At 43.0% G+C, this 22,407-nt stretch overlaps 2 protein-coding genes across 3 annotated transcripts; one reads left to right on the top strand and one right to left on the bottom strand.

Moving 5' to 3' along the window:
• The first annotated feature begins 1,715 nt into the window (after window positions 1-1,715).
• cdc7 (cell division cycle 7 homolog) lies at window positions 1,716-13,946 on the top strand. Its single transcript, XM_084182909.1, has 11 exons — window positions 1,716-1,892; window positions 4,740-4,850; window positions 4,954-5,040; window positions 5,193-5,328; window positions 6,592-6,685; window positions 6,795-6,937; window positions 7,071-7,359; window positions 7,635-7,736; window positions 8,868-9,141; window positions 9,312-9,461; window positions 13,320-13,946. Exons 2-11 carry the CDS (start codon window positions 4,760-4,762, stop codon window positions 13,673-13,675), a joined length of 1,722 nt encoding a protein of 573 aa, XP_084039035.1. The 5' UTR covers window positions 1,716-1,892; window positions 4,740-4,759; the 3' UTR covers window positions 13,676-13,946.
• On the bottom strand, window positions 13,932-22,210 carry glmna (glomulin, FKBP associated protein a). 2 transcript variants are annotated; one of them, XM_084182904.1, is made up of 19 exons: window positions 22,133-22,210; window positions 21,540-21,630; window positions 21,009-21,134; window positions 20,528-20,641; window positions 20,034-20,142; window positions 19,450-19,690; window positions 19,085-19,184; window positions 16,877-17,058; window positions 16,649-16,702; window positions 16,443-16,473; window positions 16,247-16,336; window positions 16,064-16,105; window positions 15,899-15,972; window positions 15,713-15,797; window positions 15,463-15,572; window positions 15,238-15,301; window positions 14,925-15,063; window positions 14,714-14,799; window positions 13,932-14,575 (listed from the first exon to the last, which is right to left on the bottom strand). In XM_084182904.1, the coding sequence occupies exons 2-19, from the start codon at window positions 21,576-21,578 to the stop codon at window positions 14,486-14,488; spliced, it is 1,776 nt and encodes a 591-aa protein (XP_084039030.1). In that variant the 5' UTR covers window positions 21,579-21,630; window positions 22,133-22,210; the 3' UTR covers window positions 13,932-14,485. The 2 variants fall into 2 exon arrangements, with proteins under 2 accessions (XP_084039030.1, XP_084039031.1); XM_084182905.1 differs by having other exon boundaries at window positions 14,714-14,796; window positions 22,133-22,205.
• Between the last annotated feature and the right edge of the window lie 197 nt (window positions 22,211-22,407).

Raw genomic sequence — 22,407 nt, 5'->3', positions numbered from 1 at the left:
TAGTTTTGATGTCTTCACTATTGTTCTACAATCCAAAAAAAAAAAAAAAAACCTGAATGAGTAGGTGTCCAAACTTTTGACTGGTAGTGTACACTCATACTGACTCTACACACCCGCTCACATGCAAGCTGCTGCTACTCTGTTTATCTCATATCCTGTTGCCTATTCACCTTACCCCTATACATATCTACATCCATCACTCCAGTATCCCTGCACATGTAAATATGGTACTGGAACTGACTTTTTAAATATTTCCTGTATATATTATGCTTACTTTATTGTGTATTTCATATTTCTTATTTCTCTTGTTTTTGTGTGTTTTTTTTCTTTCTAGTAATACATTTATTGATTATTGCATTGTTAGGCTTTGAATTTGCAAGAAAGGCATTTCACTGTACGTGTGCATGTGACAGCTGTAGCTCAGCTGGTAGAGCACGGCGCTTGTAACGCCAAGGTAGTGGGTTCGATCCCCGGGACCACCCATACACAAAAAAAAAATTATGCACGCATGACTGTAAGTCGCTTTGGATAAAAGCGTCTGCTAAATGGCATATTATTATTAAAACTTGAAACAGATTGTTTATCCCAGCTGTTCGCGAGCCCCCCGTATGTAGCTATTATTTTCCTAATCCTAGCTACTTTGTATGCAAATGTCGGTTTATATCAGAACACTTAATTATTCTTCAAACCTGTAATTGACCCACACAATGTTGTTTTGTCACTGTCACAGCTTATTCAGCTATTCATGTACCCTATGTGTTAAGATATCGTAGTATACTTACCTTTTGTATCTATCCTGTGTGCTCGTGTTGCAGTTTTACACTTCTGAATTAATCTCCAGCCTGATTCTTCGAAGATTTTGTGATGATGACTGTGTAGCTAAAAAAAAAAAGCGCTCAATGGGAGTGAAGCTTTAGTGGGGACAGCACAATTAATGTATTTTTGTAGGCACTAACTCCGGCATGGTTCGTTGGACAAAGCCTATTAGAAAATTAATTGAGTTTTTGTAGGGTTTTTGGATAAACTCCAAAAATAAGGTCTGTGGTAAACACAGGTTTAGGAGATAGTATACGTTTTGTTCTATGAGATAACCTTCATCAGTTCTCATCACTTTTTGTGAATTTTGAAGAAATGTATGTAATCAAAAAAAGCACAAAGGCTTCATAATTCATAAAGGTGACTCATTTCCGGGTTTAGAACTACAAACTGGCGAGCTCTAGAGAGCAGCTGCCGAGCTCGCCAGCTTGTAGTCCTAAAGACCGGAAATGATTTACATCTGGTTAGTTCAGCATCCCTATTGGCAAAATGAATAGGGTTTTGGAATAAATGTCCAAAATAAGGTCTGAGGTTAACACAGGCTTATGAGATCCAATACGTTTTGTTCTGTGAGATAATATCAGTCAGTTAGCATGACCTTTATGAATTATGAAGCCTTTATGTGCGTTGTTTGTTTGTTTTATTACGTAAATGCTTAAAAATTCACAAAAAGTGACGTTTGCTGATTAAGATTATCTCATAGAACAAAAGGTATAGGATCTCCTAAGCCTGTGTTTACCACATACATTTTTTTCGGCGTTTATCCAAAAACCCTACTAAAATTATATTCATTTCCATAAGCCTTGTTCAACGAAGCATAGCGGAGTTAGTGCCTACAAAAAAGACGCCTTTACTAGAAAAGGCGTCTTTTGTGCGTATCACGTTCAACGTCATTTGACGTACATTTTTAGCGCGGAGTTTGTTGTTGGCGGAAAAGGAGAGGGGAAGAACACTTCTGGATTTGTTTGTCTTTTATAAAGTTCTGCTTTGTATCTTATCTTTTTTTAAGCATTTGTCTCAGAGAGGATTAGATTAGTCTCATCGGCTATCCTTTACAAGCGATTTGTACGATAAAGGTAAGTTAAAGTTTGCTAACATCAAGTCGATTTGCCAAAGAACTTTGCTGGCTAGCTCAGCTAACTAACTTTAGCTAAGGTTAGCCTAGGTTGAAGATGGGATATATTTTGAACCTAGACGTTAACTAAGTTAGCTAAACAATAAGTAGCTAGGTAGTTCAAAGTTATCTTCTAATATATATAGATATATATACTGAACAAAAATATAAACGCAACGATTTCAAAGACTGCTGAGTTACAGTTTATATAAGGAAATCGGTCAATTTAAAAAATAAATTAGGCCCTAATCTATTTACATTTACATCATTTAGCAGACGCTCTTATCCAGACCGACTTACAAATTAGTGCATTCAACATATGATAGCCAGTGGGACAACCACTTTTTTTCCTTTTTTTATGGGGGGGGTGGTAGAAGGATTACTTTTATACTATTCAAGGTATTCCTTAAAGAGGTAGGGTTTCAAGTTCCACCATTGGGGTGCCAGAGCAGCGAATAGCTTTGACTGGGCTGAGCGGGAACTGTGCTTCCGTAGAGGTAGTGGGCAGGTAGTGGGGCTAGCAGGCCAGAGGTGGATGAACGTAGTGCCCTCGTTTGGGTGTAGCGTCTGATCAGAGCCTGAAGGTAAGGGGGTGCCGTTCCCCTCACAGCTCCGTAAGCAAGCACCATGGTCTTGTAGTAGATGCAAGCCTCAACTGGAAGCCAGTGGAGTGTGCAGAGGAGCGGGGTGACATGAGAGAACTTGGGAAGGTTGAACACCAGACGGGCTGCAGCGTTCTGGATAAGTTGTAGGGGTTTAATGGCACAGGCAGGGAGCCCAGCCAACAGCGAGTTGCAGTAATCCAGACGGGAGATGACAAGTGCCTGGATTAGGACCTGTGCCGCTTTCTGTGTAAGGTAGGGTCGTACTCTGCGAATGTTGTAGAGCATGAACCGGCAGGTTCGGGTCACCGCTTTGATGTTAGCGGAGAATGACAGGGTGTTGTCCAGGGTCACACCAAGGTTCTTTGCACTCTGGGAGGACGACACAATGGAGTTGTCAACCGTGATGGCGAGATCATGGAGCCGGCAGTCCTTCCCCGGGAGGAAGAGCAGCTCCTCTGGAAGGGTACCAAAAACTGTCTGCAGCATTGAAGGTCCCCAACAACACAGTGGCCTCCATCATTCTTAAATGTAAGAAGTTTGGAACCACCAAGACTCTTCCTAGAACTTGCCGCCCGCACAAACTGAGCAATCGGGGGAGATGGGCCTTGGTCAGGGAGATGACCAAGAACCTGATGGTCACTCTGACAGAGCTCCAGAGTTCCTCTGTGGAGATGGGAGAACCTTCCAGCACTCCACCAATCAGGCCTTTATGGTAGAGTGGCCAGAGGGAAGCCACTCCTCAGTAAAAGGCACATGACAGCCTGCTTGGAGTTTGCCAAAAGGCACCTAAAAGACTCTCAGACCATGAGAAACAAGATTCTCTGGTGTGATGAAACCAAGATTGAAGTCTTTGGCCTGAATGCCAAGCGTCACGTCTGGAGGAAACCTGGCACCATCCCTACAGTGAAGCATGGTGGTGGCATCATCATGCTGTGGGGATCCTTGATGAAAACCTGCTCAGGACCTCAGACTGGGGCGAAATTTCACCTTCCAACAGGACAACGACCCTAAGCACACAGCCAAGACAACGCAGGAGTGGCTTCGGGACAAGTCTCTGAATGTCCTTGAGTGTCCCAGCCAGGACTTGAACCCAGTGTATTTATTTTTAATCAATTTGCAAACATTTCTAAAAAACAGTTTTTGATTTGCCATTATGGGGTATTGTGTGTAGATTGAGGGGAAAAAACAATTTAATCAATTTTAGAATAAGGCTGCAATGCAACAAAGTGTGGAAAAAGTCAAGGGATCCGAATACCCTCCGAATGCACCGCACATATAAAATATATTTATGACTGGTCATGGACTATGATCTATGGACATGACTGGGCAGGGGCGGTGGCCTGGGAGGGCATCGGCCCACCCACTGGGGAGCCAGGCCCAGCCAACCAGCCAATGGCTTTACTATGGACAGAAATACTCCTCAGCACCCCGCCCTCCCCCCTCTGACCATCCTGCAGGTGAAGAAGCCCGATGTGGAGGTCCTGGGCTGTGGCATTGTGTTGTGACAGAACTGTACATTTTAGAGTGGTCTTTTATTGTCCCCAGCACAAGGTGCACTGGTGTAATTATCATGCAGTTTAATCAGCTTCTTGATATGCCACACCTGTCAGGTGGATGGATTATCTTGACAAAGGATAAAATGCTCACTAAATTTGAGAGAAATAAGCTTTTTGTGCATATGGAATATTTCTGGGATCTTTTATTTCAGCTCATGAAAACATGTTGCGTTTATATTTTTGTTCAGTGTACATTCTCCAAACTAGAAGCTAGCTAGTTGTTCAGTTCTGTGTAATTTGAATAGTATACAAATGAGTAATATCAGTATAAAGTACCTTTTTTTATCTGCTTTTTTCCTTATTAAAAACCTTGTTTCGACATAGCTAGCTTGTCAAACCAGAGTTAGCAGATTGCTAAACGTTAGCTAACTTGCCAGCTGTCCCATGCACAGTAACTTGGTTAGCTGACAGTTGCTCTTCAGAATAATCAGTGTGTACTCGGTCATTGTGCCTCTGCACCTTGACTGTCACAAACTGAACACTGGAAAATGTGTATTACAGAAACTCAAAATATGCTAAACATTGTGTTGATCACTCTAAATATTAACTTTGGTCACCTACAATTTCCCAATTACATGTTAACATTCCAGAACAGTCATCATGTGTGTCAAAATTGTCACTGGTTTAAATGCTCATCTGTATTTCTAGATCCACAGTCCTCAGAACAAATGGAAGTTAATCCCTCTGTCTGCAATGACGGCAACAGCACAGAAAGTCACGTCAAAGCCAACAAGCACATTGGAAGGAGAAAACTATCACGTGAGTGTGATCTTGCAACAGGAAGTAGGGGCATTGTTTCTGTGACCTTGTCTTTACCAGTTATGTTATGCCTTCTGTATGGTAACTCTCAATTTTTCTTCAGTGGATGTGGAGAATGACATTGAGTACCTCTACGAAGCTGTTCCTCAGCTCTCCACAGTTTTCCACATCATAGACAAAATTGGTGAAGGTATGTAGTACTACTCTGTCTTCATATGCAGACAACTGCAGCTTAGACACAGTTTGGCAATTAACAAGTATCCGAAAAAAATAGTAGTTAAAAAGGGGTTATCCTATATCAGTTGAAGTTGGCAAAACAACAAAATACGTTGTTTTATTTAGGTACTTTCAGTTCAGTGTACCTGGGTGAGGCTCTGATGGCCAATGGGACGAAAGAGAAGTTTGCCCTGAAACACCTCATCCCCACCAGTCACCCTGTGAGGATTGCTGCAGAGCTCCAGTGCCTCACTGTGGCTGGGTAAGTCTCACACTTTACAAGCTCTGGGTGTAGGAACAATATTACCACAAGCACTAACAGTTTCATTGACTGATCCAGCCTTTAACTTGTAGAGGAACATTCTCTCAACAAGTGCATGAATAGGATTGCACTGTATTAGTTTAGGGGTTAGACCAGGGGTCTCCAACAGGTTGTTCACCAGCTACCAGTAGCACGCAGCCCACCTATGAGTAACTCGCCAAACAATTCTGAAAGTACATGCAATTTTCACGTGTTCCACCACAAACTGTCAGAATCAAATCTCAAGTATCAGACAGTTCAAGCTCCCAGCTACAATCTAATCTAATCAACGCAACATTGACATTATCTGATCCCTGGTTAGCCACTATTGGCTTAAAAAGCCAAACCTAACACACTATCTGCCAATTAATTTCCTGCAATATTGCACATTTGTCTGTGTGGTGCGCGCGTTTATTTATCAGTAGATGTGATAACCGCCTTGTGGGTTGACAGATACTTTCCCTAAAACCTTCTCAATCAAATTTTAACTGCAAAGTAGGTTTACCTGGCAGAAGTATATCATTTGTGTCTATAATTTGTTATTTGCCAACTTGGCCATGAAATGAGCAGCATCAGTACAGAACCATCACTAGACTGGAAAATTCCTCACTCCTCACTAAAAAAATCTAAATGTGTTACTTTTCTTACAGACCTAAAGTATTCGGATGTGATTTAAGCATTTACATGGACTCAGAACATCAAATTCAATATTTCTCTATGAACAATTGTAATTTTAAGAGTGAAAAATAAAACTGAGAACAGAATTTAGGAAACATAAAACATAATTTATTGGGGGGGGGGAGCAGAATCACATATTTTTTAGGGCTCCCCTTAGTTGTTTATTAACCATTATTTTACCTGGTATATTGACAGGAAACCGTGCACTACTTTCTCTTGTACACAAATGACTAATGTTACTTTTATTTCGTATTATTTTATATAGTATTTTTTTATTTTTTGGTATTCTTTCTTAAAACTGCATTGTTGGTTAAGGGCTTGTAAGTAAGCATTTCACTGTAAGGTCTACACCTGTTGTATTCGGCGCATGTGACAAATAACATTTGATTTGAAGAGTTCCAGGTGAGAGGAGGAGAATGTGACTATTTGAAACCTAGAAAAAGGAGCTCGCAACATGTTTTTTAAAGTAGCTCTGATGCTAGAAAAGGTTGGAGACCCCTGGTTTAGACAACACAAAGTTCTCAAAATGTTTCTCTTCCCTCTAAGTGGAAAAGAAAACGTCATGGGCGTGACCTACTGCTTCAGAAAGGATGATCATTGTGTGATTGTTATGCCTTATATGGAGCATCAAACCTTTGTGGTGAGTCAGTACTGTGTAGTTGGATACCTGGTGTGTGTTTATACCTTGTTTGGTGTGTTTTATTTGTGGCATAACAATAGCAATGTGATGGAAATCTTTCTCCTATCAGGATATCATTGGCCTGCTGAGTTTCGAGGAGGTGCGTCAGTATATCTACCACCTGCTGAAAGCCCTCCAACACATCCACCAGTTTGGCATCATCCACCGTGACATCAAGCCGACCAACTTCCTATACAACCGTCAGGAGAAGATGTGAGTACTGACTACCTCTGTATCACTGGAGCTAACTTTCGGCTCTATATGACTGGAATAATTCAGTCAGTCAGGTCCAGAGATCATGTCTTCTGGTCTGAGGTCAACACATTGGTTTCATGATGGTTTGCAGGTTTGCCCTGGTGGACTTTGGGCTGGCACAGGGCACGGCCGACACCCAGATCGAGCTGCTGAAGGTGGTGAAGCAGAAGACCCAGAAGGGTGGGGGCTCCACGGGGAAACCAGAGACCTCACAGGGGAAACGGGCACCAACCTCCCTAGCCCCACCTCTACAATCACTTTCACACCCCAAGACCCCAGCACCTCACTCTTCCTCTTCCACCTCTTCTTCCACTTCCACAAAACCACTGGATAAGAGGGTGTCCACATTCACCTCCACCACCCGCTCTAAACACACAAAGGTGTCTGCTCTGGCTCTACCGCTTGCTCTTCATTTGGTTACAGTGGTTATTATGGTATTTGTCTATAGGCTTAGTTTTTATTAACTCATTGACCTTGTAGTTATTGGACCATATGGTGTTGTGATACTCTTAAGACATTTTGAACTGAAAACTAACTTCAGGGATGTTGTAATGTATACAGTGACATAATGTAGTATTTTTGCTTTATGTACTTGGTTTGCGGTGTTCATTAGTGACATGATGTGACTTAGTTGATTTTTGATTTTTTAAACCAGGAGCTCTCAGGTCTGTGTAAAGCACCGCGGGCCGTGTTTGGAGAGAGGAACCTGAATAGCTGTACCCCCGTCCCCACCAAAACCACTGACCCCAAGATAGAGGTAGGAACTACTTACCTTCTCTCCTTACATTCTATCCACGGCTACCCTGTTGTCCAATCCACGGCTACCGTGTTGTCCAATCCATAGCTACCCTGTTGTCCAATCCACGGCTACCCTGTTGTCCAATCCATAGCTACCCTGTTGTCCAATCCATAGCTACCCTGTTGTCCAATCCACGGCTACCCTGTTGTCCAATCCATAGCTACCCTGTTGTCCAATTGTTATGAGAATTATTTAACACACTATTTCAGTGTCTCGGTGCGTCTCCCAAAAGGATCAAGAAACGGACAGAGTCCCGTCTGCATAGTCAGAGATGGTTATTCATTGAGAATTCTGTTATCACAATTCTTTCGTTATCACATCTTTTATACACACACGTCAAACAAAAATCCCACCCCGCTGTAGGCGGGCTGTATATTTCCACTGTACCTGGGTTTAGCTCATGTTTTCTTCTGCTCTCCTAACCATCAGGTCACACACACATGTTCTTATCATAGGCTGCATTCCTTAGTTATCGCCGTCCTCACAATATCCTGCACCATATTTCATACTCTTTAACAAGCCTAACGGTTTCTCTCCTCCCTACATTGGGAGGCCTCTTTATCTTGGTTTCTCAGTTGTCTGTAGACAGTTCTCCTTGTCCTTTGTTGTCTGGCTTAACTCTTACTCACATTGCTAAATAGTAGCACAATGTCATAATCTTTACTGGTCCTACACTCACACATTACCAGGTAGTAGATTCTAACACATTTCACACAGTTTCAAAGTGTAATAATTAGTCACTACTAAGAAAGTACTAATCATACTTAAAACAAGAACATTTCACAACTATATTTAAGGGTGGAACATTTAGTCATTACTTTTAACCTGTATATATTTTAATTTCTATATCACCAATGTGTATGGAACACATTTGATTGACAGATATATTGCCGCACAAGTTTGGTATACTTTTCAGTTCTCTCTTAGCTAGCTGTAACTCTGTTTTAGTCTTTTGGAGATGTCACCAGCAAATACATGTTTCTGAATTCTCAGTCAGACTGCCCTCCAACAGTGACAAACCAGACTGTGAACATGCCCGCTGCAGATTTCCTCAGATCATAACAGTCCTTTGTCTCTGTGTTGGGCCAGCTGGTGAAGTCCACCAAAACAGAGGACCCCGCCACGCGCAAGTTTGTCACTGCCCACCGGCGCCCCCTACCTGTCAAGACCCCTGTCAGCAACCAGAGACCCAACCAGAGGACAACCCCTGCTGCGGTCAACCTGGGCTTCACCTGCAGCTGCTACACCACCGACCGAGTCTGTAACATCTGTATGTCCAGGAAACAGCAGGTGGCCCCCAGGGCCGGAACCCCAGGCTTCAGAGCACCAGAGGTCCTGACCAAGTGTCCCAACCAGGGAACAGGTAAGGCTAACACAGATAAAGCACACAGACACCATCCTCAGCAGTACTACACCTCACATCACTACTATTACTCCTCTCCACTGCAATATCGCTCTCTGTAATATAAATAAGAATGTGTTCTCAGTTGTATTTATCAATCATATTTGATTTTCACCCCTGTCTCCCTGCAGCCATAGACATCTGGTCAGCTGGTGTGATTCTGCTCTCCCTGCTGAGTGGCAGGTACCCCTTCTTCAAAGCCAGTGACGACCTCATCGCCCTCACACAGATCATGACCATCCGAGGCTCCAGAGAAACCATCCAGGCTGCCAAGACGTTCGGTGTGTATTCGTCTTATCGACTATGTTTGACAGCCGTTGTCGGTGGTGATGACACTGTGATGTCACAAACGATGGTTTAGCATATTTGAACTTGACTTTACCACCGGAGTCTGGCAGCGTACAGCAGCGCAGTGAATACACAGCAGGGCGACATGCCAAATGGCCTATTCCCTATTTGCCATAGCCTAAATGTTCAATACATATGTGGTAGGTTGACTATTAACATAATGCAAGAGAACAATGTGGATTTTAGAAAGAGCGGAGAGCACCAAAGCAGCATAAAATGTCAGATGGGGCCCGACGTGTTTTTTTTCCCCCCTCCAATGTCGGATGATCATGGGCCTTTTGCAGCGGACACTCCGTTGTCTGGCTTATTGTTTTAAAATCTTAATTTTAAAGAGATTTTTCTCCCAAATTCCCATTTGATTTGCATGTGACTTTTTGGCCTAGGAATAGCCTACTCTTTCATGATCAACCATGGAATGAATCTATAGGCCTAACAGAGTTCCATCTCAGAAAGTTGTCTGTGAGTAGCCTAAATATAAACATAGTATAGTAATAGTGAGAGAAAGAGAAACTAATCGAATAGCTTCCTGATACGTTTCTGCTTTACTTGACCAAAGTGTTGGCAAAATAAATTGTGCTGTCGGAAAATACCAAACAGCCAATAATATAGGCCTACACTGGGCTACTGTCAATAAAAGTTGCAGTACATGTTACTTTGACAAGTTAAACTTATAAACTAACATAATATTGTCGAAGTGTTTTATTAATGTCCTTGAATTGCGCAACGGGCAATCGGGCATAAGCTCCCGCAGCAGCACTTTCAATAAGCGGAAACAGAAAATGTGTTAATGAGGTTTCTGTCGGAGTTGTCTCGCAAACAACTTTATATTGAATAGCTTACAAATGGGGGGGGGGGGGGGTGTATATGGACAATATACCACGGCTAAGGGCTGTTCTTAGGCATGACGAGGTGCCTTATTGCTATTATAAACTGGTTACCAACGTAATTAGAGCAGTAAAAATAACTGTAACCCGTGGTATACGGTCTGATATACCAATGCTGTCAGACAATTAGCATTAAGGGCTCGAACCATCCAGTTTATAACATTCTTTATAACACTTTAATGAACGTTGGCTTAGCCCTATTCTTTTCTTTCAGTTTATCTATTATCCATAGCCTTTTGCCTATCGAACTGTAAAAATTATAAATATACAATCAGATAAAACAAATTCCTATAACACTTAAAAATGAATGAACATTTGCATAGGCTAAAAACGAATAGGCCTTTTTCCTAACTAACAGTACAAATCCTAAATGTAGGCCTACAAATTACAAAATAAAAGTAAGTACGGAAATATTTTAGCGTATCCTATAGGCTATGTCTTTCGAAAAAGATGCATCTGGATTTGAATAAAGGCTACATTAAAAAAAAAGAAGAGCTTAGCGAACTTGTAAATGTTTGTAGTCTGTCTAACCTTTGCCCTGATAATCTTTTTGTATATTCTGCAAGTGACGTCGATCAGGTCTGCTGGCTCACCTTTTATATTCGTAATTCGGCCTGAAACCAAAGAACTGCCAAACGTGCGAAGACGTGAGTTTCTTTCCCACCAAGTCAGCCATGGTTTTTGTCTGATTTTTAGTGCAAGGCAGGCTATACTGACCACAGCTAATACAGCTAGTTATGCGCGGTGGTGTACAACAAAAGGAACCAAGGTGAAACATAGAAACGTCGGAACGTTGCTAGGGAAATTACCCAAGATGCGCTGTGATTTCGATGCTGAATATCATACATTTTTTATCTTTAATCAATGTTATGTGCAACTTTTACAAGTTTTGAATCACACAGTATTCATGTTTATAACATCTCCATAATGTAGCAGTTCTGGGTCACGGAACAACACATTTTTGGTGGGTGGCCCTTGGATATAGTGTAAGGCAGGCCAGCATTTGTGCGTTTGGAAGCTTTTGAGCTTCACGGAGGTCTTCTGTGGCCTGGAGCCAGTGCAGAGGACAATATGTAGATGTTGCTCCTAAATAGACAGAGACACGGGAAAACAGTCAATTACTGAACCATTGTGTGTATTGGAAAGATACATACAGTTAATTGAAATGTTACAAGCATTATTAACTCAGCAAAAAAAGAAACGTCCCTTTTTCAGGACCCTGTCTTTCAAAGATAATTTGTAAAAATCCAAATAACTTCACAGATCTTCATTATAAAGGGTTTAAACACTGTTTCCCATGCTTGTTCAATGAACCATAAACAATTAATGAACATGCACCTGTGGAACGGTCGTTAAGACACTAACAGCTTACAGATGGTAGGCAATTAAGGTCACAGTTCTGAAAACTTAAGACACAAAATAGGCCTTTCTACTGACTCTGAAAAACACCAAAAGAAAGATGCCCAGGGTCCCTGCTCATCTGCGTGAACGTGCCTTAGGCATTCTTCAAGGAGGAATGAGGACTGCAGATGTGGCCAGGGCGATAAATTGCGATGTCCGTACTGTGAGACGCCTAAGACAGCGCTACAGGGAGAGAGGACGGACAGCTGATCGTCCTCGTAGTGGCAGACTACGTGTAACAACACCTGCACAAGATCGGTACATCCGAACATCACACCTGCGGGACAGGTACAGGATGGCAACAACAACTGCCCGAGTTACACCAGGAACGCACAATCCCTCCATCAGTGCTCAGACTGTCCGCAATAGGCTAAGAGAGGCTGGACTGAGGGCTTGTAGGCCTGTTGTAAGGCAGGTCCTCACCAGACATCACCGGCAACAACGTCGCCTATGGGCACAAACCCACCGTCGCTGGACCAGACAGGACTGGCAAAAAGTGCTCTTCACTGACGAGTCGCGGTTTTGTCTCACCAGTGGTGATGGTCGGATTCGCGTTTATCGTCAAAGGAACGAGCGTTACACCGAGGCCTGTACTATTTGGAGGTGGAAGGTCCGTCATGGTCTGGGGCGGTGTGTCACAGCATCATCGGACTGAGCTTGTTGTCATTGCAGGAAATCTCAACGCTGTGCGTTACAGGGAAGACATCCTCATCCCTCATGTGGTACCCTTCCGGCAGGCTAATCCTGACATGACCCTCCAGCATGACAATGCCACCAGCCATACTGCTCGTTCTGTGCGTGATTCCCTGCAAGACAGGAATGTCAGTGTTCTGCCATGGCCAGCGAAGAGCCCGGATCTCAATCCCATTGAGCACGTCTGGGACCTGTTGGATCGGAGGGTGAGGGCTAGGGCCATTCCCCCCAGAAATGTCCGGGAACTTGCAGGTGCCTTGGTGGAAGAGTGGGGTAACATGTCACAGCAAGAACTGGCAAATCTGGTGCAGTCCATGAGGAGGAGATGCACTGCAGTACTTAATGCAGCTGGTGGCCACACCAGATACTGACTGTTACTTTTGATTTTGACCCCCCCTTTGTTCAGGGACACATCATTCCATTTCTGTTAGTCACATGTCTGTGGAACTTGTTCAGTTTATGTCTCAGTTGTTGAATCTTGTTATGTTCATACAAATATTTACACATGTTAAGTTTGCTGAAAATAAACGCAGTTGACAGTGAGCGGACGTTTCTTTTTTTACTGAGTTTGTTCCTCTTAGTCATGTCACTGAAAAAACAGCAATAAGAGGCTCCAATTAATAATGTAGCTTAGTTCATAACTTTACAAAAAAAAGCAAACCTATTTTTAAAATGCTTTAATTATTTAATCAAATTAATTTCCAATGATTTACCAGCCATAAGGGCAGGATGCCGCTGGATAATTTAAAAAAAGTAAACCCAAAGTAAAGTACAGCAGAGTCTGACCATAACATGACCATTATTCAACCACAGGTAAATCAGTGGTGTGCAGCCGCGAGCTCCCCCGCCAGGACCTGAGGACCCTGTGTGAAACCCTCAGAGGAAGGAGACCATCCCCGGACGATGAGGCCACACCACATCCCCACAGAGACACTACCACATGCCACCATGACACCCCCATCTCCACTGATCTCCCTGGGGAGCCTTCCAGACAGCACCACCCAGAGGAGGACCAGACCCTAGCTGAGCCTGAGGCCCAGGATGAGAGGGGCTGGGACAGGGTGCCTGATGAGGCCTACGACCTGCTGGATAGACTGCTGGGCCTGAATCCAGCCAAACGCATCACAGCTGCACAGGCACTGCAGCATCCACTTTTTACTGACCTCTGAGATTACTCTACTGGTGTTTTCTCCCTGTTGTTTTTACTCCTCTTTGCCAACACTGCCATTGTCCCCATTCCCAGCCAAGGAGTGTATGAATTTCAAATATGTGTTATGTGAAGATGTGCTGTTTACTTTAATTGTTCTGTGTTGTTACCCTTTAATTTATGATTGTCTTGTTATTATATATATAAATTAGTACTTGTATTATAAAACTTCCACATTCTCAGAATAAATGTTGTAATAAAGCACTCTTGGGAACTGATGAAGACGTTTGCACAACATGGTTAGAAAGGCAAAAGTTTATTAACTGTATGTCTTTAACAAAGATCCATCAACATGATTAACTTAGTGGCATTTGAGTAAGTAACTAAATAAATGGCAAATGCATTAGACATTTAAAAAATGAATAACTGCCATCAAGCATTTACAGTCTCGAAAATAGTTGAAGACTCAACATACAACATAGCTTTGCACATGCTTTTATCTTATATTACAGTCAAATCAGTTATTCAAGAAGCTGGTCTTGGTGTCATTCTGCCTGAACCTGACATAATTGGGTAACGATGTCAAAATAATTAAAATAAAAATCGCATCATTGTCAGAATCCAGAGAAAGTTCACCAGAAACAAGTGATCCAAAGTGCTTGCTTACTGACCCAAATCGCTTTTCTATCGATCACCTGTTCGCTTATCTATTTGTTAACTTTTGACTGCTGTTACACTTGAGGTCAGAGGCAACAGGGAGGGAGTTCGATTATGAGACCATTGCAAACGGCCTCAATACGACACTGAAATTGTGACCCGGTTCCACTGCTGCTCAGGGTTTCTCTTTCACTTCGATGATTTCCTCTATTCTCGCCAGGACGCTCTCGATCATGTCAAACGTGTGCAGTGCCGAGTGCAGAACCTACAATGACAAACGGCAAGCATGGGATTAAAAATACAAAGTAGGTAGAAATATTTGTATAAATCATGCCAATTCTCTAAAATGAACCTATAATAGATAAACAGTATGTTTTTATACAGTCGTATCTACGTGTTTTACCTGAAGCTGCATCTCTGGCGTCATGTTTGGCATCTTCTCGTTCCCTACTGTCAAAGAGCACACCGACTCCTGGGTCTGGGATTCTGCTAACACAAACAGCCCAAACAGATGTTACTATCATATGAAGAAAACATGGATCTAGAGCCAATTGGTTACTATAGTAGGAAGGAGACCAGCTGGCACTAGATAAGAATAAGTGGTTGTGTCTCACCTTTAGCATTGGTCTTCTTGCTGTTGTCTTTGGTGTTCTGGAGCTCAGCCTCGTAGTGGGCTTTGGACATGTTCAACCCCATTCGCAGCGGCTTCATGAAGCGCTCTTCAATCTTATACAGCTCAGTCCAGATCCCCGTCTGGAGACCAGAGTATGATCAGTGTGTGCATTCAATTAACCCAAAGACTAGGCAATAGTGTAAACATCATCGGTCATCCTCACTTTATCAAAATTAAGCTTTTTGTGTTCATAAACATTGCATGCATCCCTTCTGCAATATGGAAAAGTGTTGTGGTTTTGAGGCAGTAGCTACCTGGTTCTTCCACTCTTTGTCTCTGATGAGTAGATAGCGCAGCAGGTTCAGAGACTCCATCACCCTGTAAGAAAGACATGGGCGTTGAGTCTCACTACACCCTACTACTGCTCACTGGGCAAAACTAGTTTGAATCAATCAATTATTGTAGTGAATATAGCCTGGATGGTGGGTGGAAAACATTGCATCAATCAACTACTGGTAGTTGGGGTGCACTGGACTGACCTGTCCAGGTTCTGTAGGAGGTCCGTCTCAGGACCCTGGGGGAGACACAGCACCTGACGCAGGAGAGGGAGCAGGTGTACCCCCATGAACCACTCGTTCCCCTTCTCTGGCTGACGAGGAGAGAGAGGTACATTTCCACAGGTAATACAGCACCATTTTTAAAGGGAGAGTTCCCGTTGTTTTTGAAGTTGTATCCATAAAAATAAAAAAAATAATGTTTGCTAGCCTTGTAAATCTGAACTGGCCTTACCTTTAAGGCAAAGTCGATCTGGTTTTTGATGTTCTTGATGATGTAGCCCTCTACTCCTGCATGGTGACTTGTCTTCAGCATGCACCTAAAATGATATGAAAAGTTATCAGAGCAAGACTATGAGCATCTTACAGGAAGGTGTCAGAACAGGAGAGCGGCCATATTGTTCTACAGGGGTGAACTTACTGGAAGAATTTGTATTTGGCTTCCGTGTCAAATTTATTGATGCTCAACTGCAGCACTTTTAGTGCTTTAGTTCTCTGTGAACAGAAAAAATATTTCAGACTGCCAATATTAGTAATACACAACCTCCAGAGGACAAAGTAGTCATAATGTACACAGGTTACTTACCAAATGCTGAATTGGACACAATGTCATGACTTTCACCAAGTTCTAAAATGTAAAGGAAGGATAAAATGTAATCATGATTCACACAGCGAGATGGGATGAAGCAATTCATCTCTACTGATTGATTTAACACAAGCTATCCCAAGTATTTGTGGCATTACATCAATATAGGATGTTTGGTTTTACCTGAGGGACACTGAAGAAGGATTTGAGCTCCATTAGCTGGACTGGCAGACTGTTGTCCTCAAGCCTCACTAGGCTCTTTTCATACAGGTCCTTAGAAAAGGAGAAACAAGCAGTTAAGAGTCGTAGAAGGTCAATGTGAAAGTGTTACTTGTAAATAATTGCTAGGCTTCTGACTTTTAAAACAGAGGATCCTTACCAGTCCTTTCTGCAGCCTGGATTCTTCCGTTCTGAGGAAAAAAGAGCACCAAATATATTGTTTGGATTTAGACACAATCAAAACCAATTTTCAAGACTTGATTAAACTCTATAAAATGCTATACTTTATGTAATTTACATAAATTGGAAAATAAAGTGAATTGTTACCAACTAGAGTGGAAAAAAGATAAGTAAATGAATATGTACCTGCTCAAGAAGAGGTTGATGTATTCCATATTACACTGAAGAACAAACACTGAGCTGAAAGAGGAAAAGAGTGTTAGGACAATCAACTCTTTTAGCACTTACATTAAGAGCCAACCAACCCCCATACTGCCGAGGCATACAATACAAATTTAATAAAAAACTTCTGCGGCAGGTGCAACAGTACTTTCAGAGCAGTGTGAACTGAAAACACAAGTCTTTAATCTCTACCTGAAGACAGTGGGGAAGGTATCCATGGCAATGTGCTGGACAAACAGCAGGTAGGCCAGACTGGCCAGAGACTCTTTGGGGTAGCACACTTCTTCCTCCAGGAACCCAGGCACCTCTCTCCTCCTCAGCAGGCCGTGGCACAGCAGCTCAGGGAGGGACTCCCCGATGTCCGACAGGATGCCCTGCAGAACACACACACATACAGTGGGGAAAAAAAGTATTTAGTCAGCCACCAATTGTGCAAGTTCTCCCACTTAAAAAGATGAGAGAGGCCTGTAATTTTCATCATAGGTACACGTCAACTATGACAGACAAATTGAGAAGAAAAAACCCAGAAAATCATATTGTAGGATTTTTAATGAATTTATTTGCAAATTATGGTGGAAAATAAGTATTTGGTCACCTACAAACAAGCAAGATTTCTGGCTCTCACAGACCTGTAACTTCTTCTTTAAGAGGCTCCTCTGTCCTCCACTCGTTACCTGTATTAATGGCACCTGTTTGAACTTGTTATCAGTATAAAAGACACCTGTCCACAACCTCAAACAGTCACACTCCAAACTCCACTATGGCCAAGACCAAAGAGCTGTCAAAGGACACCAGAAACAAAACTGTAGACCTGCACCAGGCTGGGAAGACTGAATCTGCAATAGGTAAGCAGCTTGGTTTGAAGAAATCAACTGTGGGAGCAATTATTAGGAAATGGAAGACATACAAGACCACTGATAATCTCCCTCGATCTGGGGCTCCACGCAAGATCTCACCCCGTGGGGTCAAAATGATCACAAGAACGGTGAGCAAAAATCCCAGAACCACACGGGGGGACCTAGTGAATGACCTGCAGAGAGCTGGGACCAAAGTAACAAAGCCTACCATCAGTAACACACTACGCCGCCAGGGACTCAAATCCTGCAGTGCGAGACGTGTCCCCCTGCTTAAGCCAGTACATGTCCAGGCCCGTCTGAAGTTTGCTAGAGTGCATTTGGATGATCCAGAAGAGGATTGGGAGAATGTCATATGGTCAGATGAAACCAAAATAGAACTTTTTGGTAAAAATTCAACTCGTCGTGTTTGGAGGACAAAGAATGCTGAGTTGCATCCAAAGAACACCATACCTACTGTGAAGCATGGGGGTGGAAACATCATGCTTTGGGGCCGTTTTTCTGCAAAGGACCAGGACGACTGATCCGTGTAAAGAAAATAATGAATGGGGCCATGTATCGTGAGATTTTGAGTGAAAACCTCCTTCCATCAGCAAGGGCATTGAAGATGAAACGTGGCTGGGTCTTTCAGCATGACAATGATCCCAAACACACTGCCCGGGCAACGAAGGAGTGGCTTCGTAAGAAGCATTTCAAGGTCCTGGAGTGGCCTAGCCAGTCTCCAGATCTCAACCCCATAGAAAATATTTGGAGGGAGTTGAAAGTCCGTGTTGCCCAGCGACAACCCCAAAACATCACTGCTCTAGAGGAGATCTGCATGGAGGAATGGGCCAAAATACCAGCAACAGTGTGTGAAAACCTTGTGAAGACTTACAGAAAACGTTTGACCTGTGTCATTGCCAACAAAGGGTATATAACAAAGTATTGAGAAACTTTTGTTATTGACCAAATACTTATTTTCCACCATAATTTGCAAATAAATTCATTAAAAATCCTACAATGTGATTTTCTGGATTTTTTTCTTCTCATTTTGTCTGTCATAGTTGACGTGTACCTATGATGAAAATTACAGGCATCTCTCATCTTTTTATGTGGGAGAACTTGCACAATTGGTGGCTGACTAAATACTTTTTTTCCCCACTGTATAGGAGGAGCAGGGTTAGCCAAAGTATAGAGAGGGTTAGCCTAGCGGTTAAGAGCTTTGGGCCAGTAACCTTAAAGGTCGTTGGTTTGAATCCCCAAGCCGACTAGGTAAAGAAATATGTCGATGTGCCCTTGAGCAAGGCACTTTACCCTAATTGCTTCTGTAAGTCTCTCTGGATAAGAATGTCTGCTAAATGACTAAAACGTAAACACTTAAATGTAAGTTGAATATATTCAGTTGAATATAATCTTCAACCATAGTATAAAAAGAGCTAGCCTGTTTCCAGAGCTGTTGGTGCTGTATAGGCACAATTAACCGTCTCCTCGTTGGATATACAACACAAACAGATCTGGAACCAGGCTATGAGAGGAGCAATGGTCACAATCTGAGCAGGCTTCTTACCAGAATCTCTGTGGCAAAGTTCCTGAGGGGAGATTCTGCTAGGGTTTCAGGATCCTTCAGCTGCACCTCCAGAAGAGGCTCACAAAGACTCTTCATACAGCTAGGGAGACACAACAGAGACACATAATGCACTGTACTTTAATGTTGGAGCTTGGAGCCAAAGATTTTCACTGTACCCTGCAATCACATCTGCAACCCTGTACATGTGACTATTGAACACTGAGTCTGAATACAATGCTCATCTGCTAAGCTACAGTATGATGGTGTATTGTATCTCTATCTATGTAAAATACAAAAAATAAAATAATAAAAGCTTCCCCCGTTCGCTTAACCCAATAGCTCCCCGATAAAACATGTCGACCTACAACTTGAGCAGCTCAGTCCTCAGCTCGTCCTCTTTGGGCGTGGGCGTCCCGCTCTGCTTGGCCTCCTCCACGAAGGGCCTGACGAAGACCAGCAGGGCCGAGCAGCAGCGGCACAGACTGAACACGTCATCCTCCTCCTGCTCCTTGGTCTGGGGCACGGGCAGCCTTGCCACCTGGCCCAGCAGAGTGGAGAGAGCCATGCCCACCGAGGAGGCCTTCCGGCCACCCAGCCGCAACAACACTGAGGGGGAGGGTGCAGAGGTGGGGACAGTAAGGGAGGGGGTCAGGGTGGGGAAAGGGAGGGAGAGAGTTAGGGAGTAGACAGGGAATTGTGAATAGGGGCAAAGGGCATGAGGGTGGGTGAGAGCGAGAGTAGAGGAAGTGGGTGGGCAGGCGTTAGAGGCCCAGGGTAGGAAAGAGGTAAGAGAGTAGGTAGGGGATAAGGGATGTGTAGATTGAGAGAGTGGTAGCAGAGGATAGGCATTAAGGCAGGGAAAGGGAGAGGATACAGAAACTCCTTAATCGTCAAGAATGTCAAACAATATTGAGGGTGTTCCGTTCAGACAATACATCCTGTTCCTCACCTTTCTGTAGTGGCTGCAGCAGGAGGATGACGGTCTCTGCGATGGAGTCAGGGTGGGCCTCCTCAACCTGCTCCAGCAAGCCAACCAGCAGCTCCTTGGGACTGCAAACCTGACCAATCACACACAAGAATACAGGGTTCCTTTTTCTGTGTCAATGCACTTCTGTGTCTGGACATGCAAACATGTAGCTTGGTCTCAGATCTGTTTGTACTATCTTGCCAACTCCTATGGTGGCAAGACATCACAAACAGATTTGGGGCCAGACTAGCAAACATTTACATTTTATAACCAAAACAACAATATGGCTGTGTTTAGACAGGCAGCCCATTTCTGATATTTTTTTCACTAATTGGTATTTTGAAAAAGAGCTGATGTGAAAAGGTCTGATATGATTGGTCAAAACGCCAATTAGTGGAAGAAATATCAGAATTGCGCTGAAAGCAGAGTATTAGACCTTTGTAATAACGTATAATAGTTAGAACATGCAAACAGACCTCCAGCAGGTGTGTGAGGATGGCGAGGCAGTGAGGAAGATTTTTTTCCTCCTTCTTCAGCAGAATCTGAACCAGAGGACCCAGCAGGTTCCAGCCCATACATCTCACTATGTTCTACAGAAAAACAAGGGGAGAAGTAATATGTAATAACTAACATATACCATAATTATGGCCCAGAGGTTTTCCTGGTCAGATCATGTGGTCAGGAAAACCTCAGGTTCCAAACATACATCCCTATAAAGTGCATATAAAGGCTATTTTAAGAGAGAGAGCCTTTCAGCTGAGAAGCAGCACACTACATCCAAATGAACATCTGTTGATGTGCAAGGCACTTCACCCTAATTTGCGCCAGGGGCGTGTACTACTATGACTGACCCTGTAAAACAACACAGCGAGCGACTCTTTTTCAACACATTTCACTGCACCTATCCAGTGTATGTGATAATAAAACAGTGTATGTCTGGTTTCATCTTTAGTTCACCTTATTTTCCTCATCTACGACGATACTCAGAACCTGAGCACTCTCTCCATCCTCTATACAGGTACGTCCAGCTATCTGGAACACGTCATAATCCTCAGTCGTATAGTTGTCATCCTGGATGGCTTGCTGCATGAGAGAGGGGTAGGGAGAGAGAGAGAGAGAGATGGAAAGGGAGGTTGGGTAGGTCTGTCCTTTACTAACCTTGTCCCCAAGCTATTGTGCACAACGCATAAGCTATACGAAGCATCCGAGCTTGGGGAGGATGTCTGGTGAGTGAGACTAACCATAACATAATGCTCTAGTGAACTCAGTTGCCTTAGGGCATGTGTCAAACTCATTCCACGGAGGGCTGAGTGTCTGCGGGTTTTGGCTCCTCCGTTGTAATTGATGAATTAAGGTCACTAATTAATAAGGCACTCTCCTCACCTGGTTGTCTAGGTCTTAATTGAAAGGAAAAACCAAAAACCAGCAGACACTAGGCTCTCCATGGAATGTGACAATCCTTGCCTTAGGTGGCCACTTATGACTCACACATCTCTGGACTACATCACTCAGTTGTTCTAGAGCCATCCTCGTTGTCTTGGCTGTACTCCTACAGAGGGTATCCCTTCACTAAACACTCCTGTGAGGGAAAAAAAACATATATGTATTCAGTAATACGTGTTATTAAACAACATGTTTCGAATGCAGTCATCTCAGTTTTGTATTATGGATGAAACTGTGGCACACAAAACAGAGACTCAAGGCAAAGTAGGTCTATTTAGCAAGCATCAGCTGATTTGTTGTGAGCGACTGGCACACATTATGAATGTAATGTCAGAATTGTATCTTAGTTTTACTCCATGATTAGTGATTTGATCTCAAATGTATTTTGTTTGTTTATACTAGTGGCGTAGCTAGCCTAGCCTAAAACGCACATGATTAGGAAATTAGCAAGAAAGGAATAGTCAAATCACTTAATTATTGTGGCTGCCTTGAGGCGAGAAATCGAGACAACAAGAGACCCCAAGTGTAATCGTTTCATAAAGCTACATAGTATCTACAGGTTAATTTCCACGATAAAGAATATAATGGCATAGTTAAAGTATGAAACGGTTTAATTATTTAGAGGAATTGCTACTTACATGTCAATTATCGGAGAGACAGTCGGTCGCGTGGGTTTCGGAAGTGTTTTGGCTGCGTTGACCCTGATGACTTGCCGTAGATTTAAAACGTCACAAGTCAAAGTTGAAATTAGCACAACACATTGGACCAGCATGGAGAAGGAACAACGAAAAAGTGTCGCTCGCTCTTCAAAACCACCCAAAAAGGGTTTGTTTTTATAAGACATCATCAGACCGGTATTAACATTGTGTTTGGATATTGTTGGGTCACTGTGGGTCCTCAAAAAGTAATGGAA

Source organism: Coregonus lavaretus (genome assembly GCF_964263955.1).
Source record: "Coregonus lavaretus genome assembly, chromosome: 19".
Lineage (NCBI taxonomy): Eukaryota > Metazoa > Chordata > Actinopteri > Salmoniformes > Salmonidae > Coregonus > Coregonus lavaretus.
Note: the sequence above shows the minus strand (reverse complement) of the source record. Positions and strands in the feature narration are given on the sequence as shown.

What these genes read in the sequence shown, in the direction of transcription:
- cdc7 (XM_084182909.1), top strand. Translation starts at nt 4,760, where the DNA reads ATGGAAGTTAATCCCTCTGTCTGCAATGACGGCAACAGCACAGAAAGT. An exon ending in CAGTGCCTCACTGTGGCTGG is followed by an intron (nt 5,329 to 6,591) that starts GTAAGTCTCACA and finishes CTTCCCTCTAAG; the next exon opens with TGGAAAAGAAAACGTCATGG. An exon ending in CCCGCTCTAAACACACAAAG is followed by an intron (nt 7,360 to 7,634) that starts GTGTCTGCTCTG and finishes TTTTTAAACCAG; the next exon opens with GAGCTCTCAGGTCTGTGTAA.
- glmna (XM_084182904.1), bottom strand. Translation starts at nt 21,578, where the DNA reads ATGGCTCTAGAACAACTGAGTGATGTAGTCCAGAGATGT. An exon ending in TCCTCACACACCTGCTGGAG is followed by an intron (nt 20,143 to 20,527) that starts GTCTGTTTGCAT and finishes GTGATTGGTCAG; the next exon opens with GTTTGCAGTCCCAAGGAGCT. An exon ending in ACAAAGAGTGGAAGAACCAG is followed by an intron (nt 15,064 to 15,237) that starts GTAGCTACTGCC and finishes TCTGGTCTCCAG; the next exon opens with ACGGGGATCTGGACTGAGCT.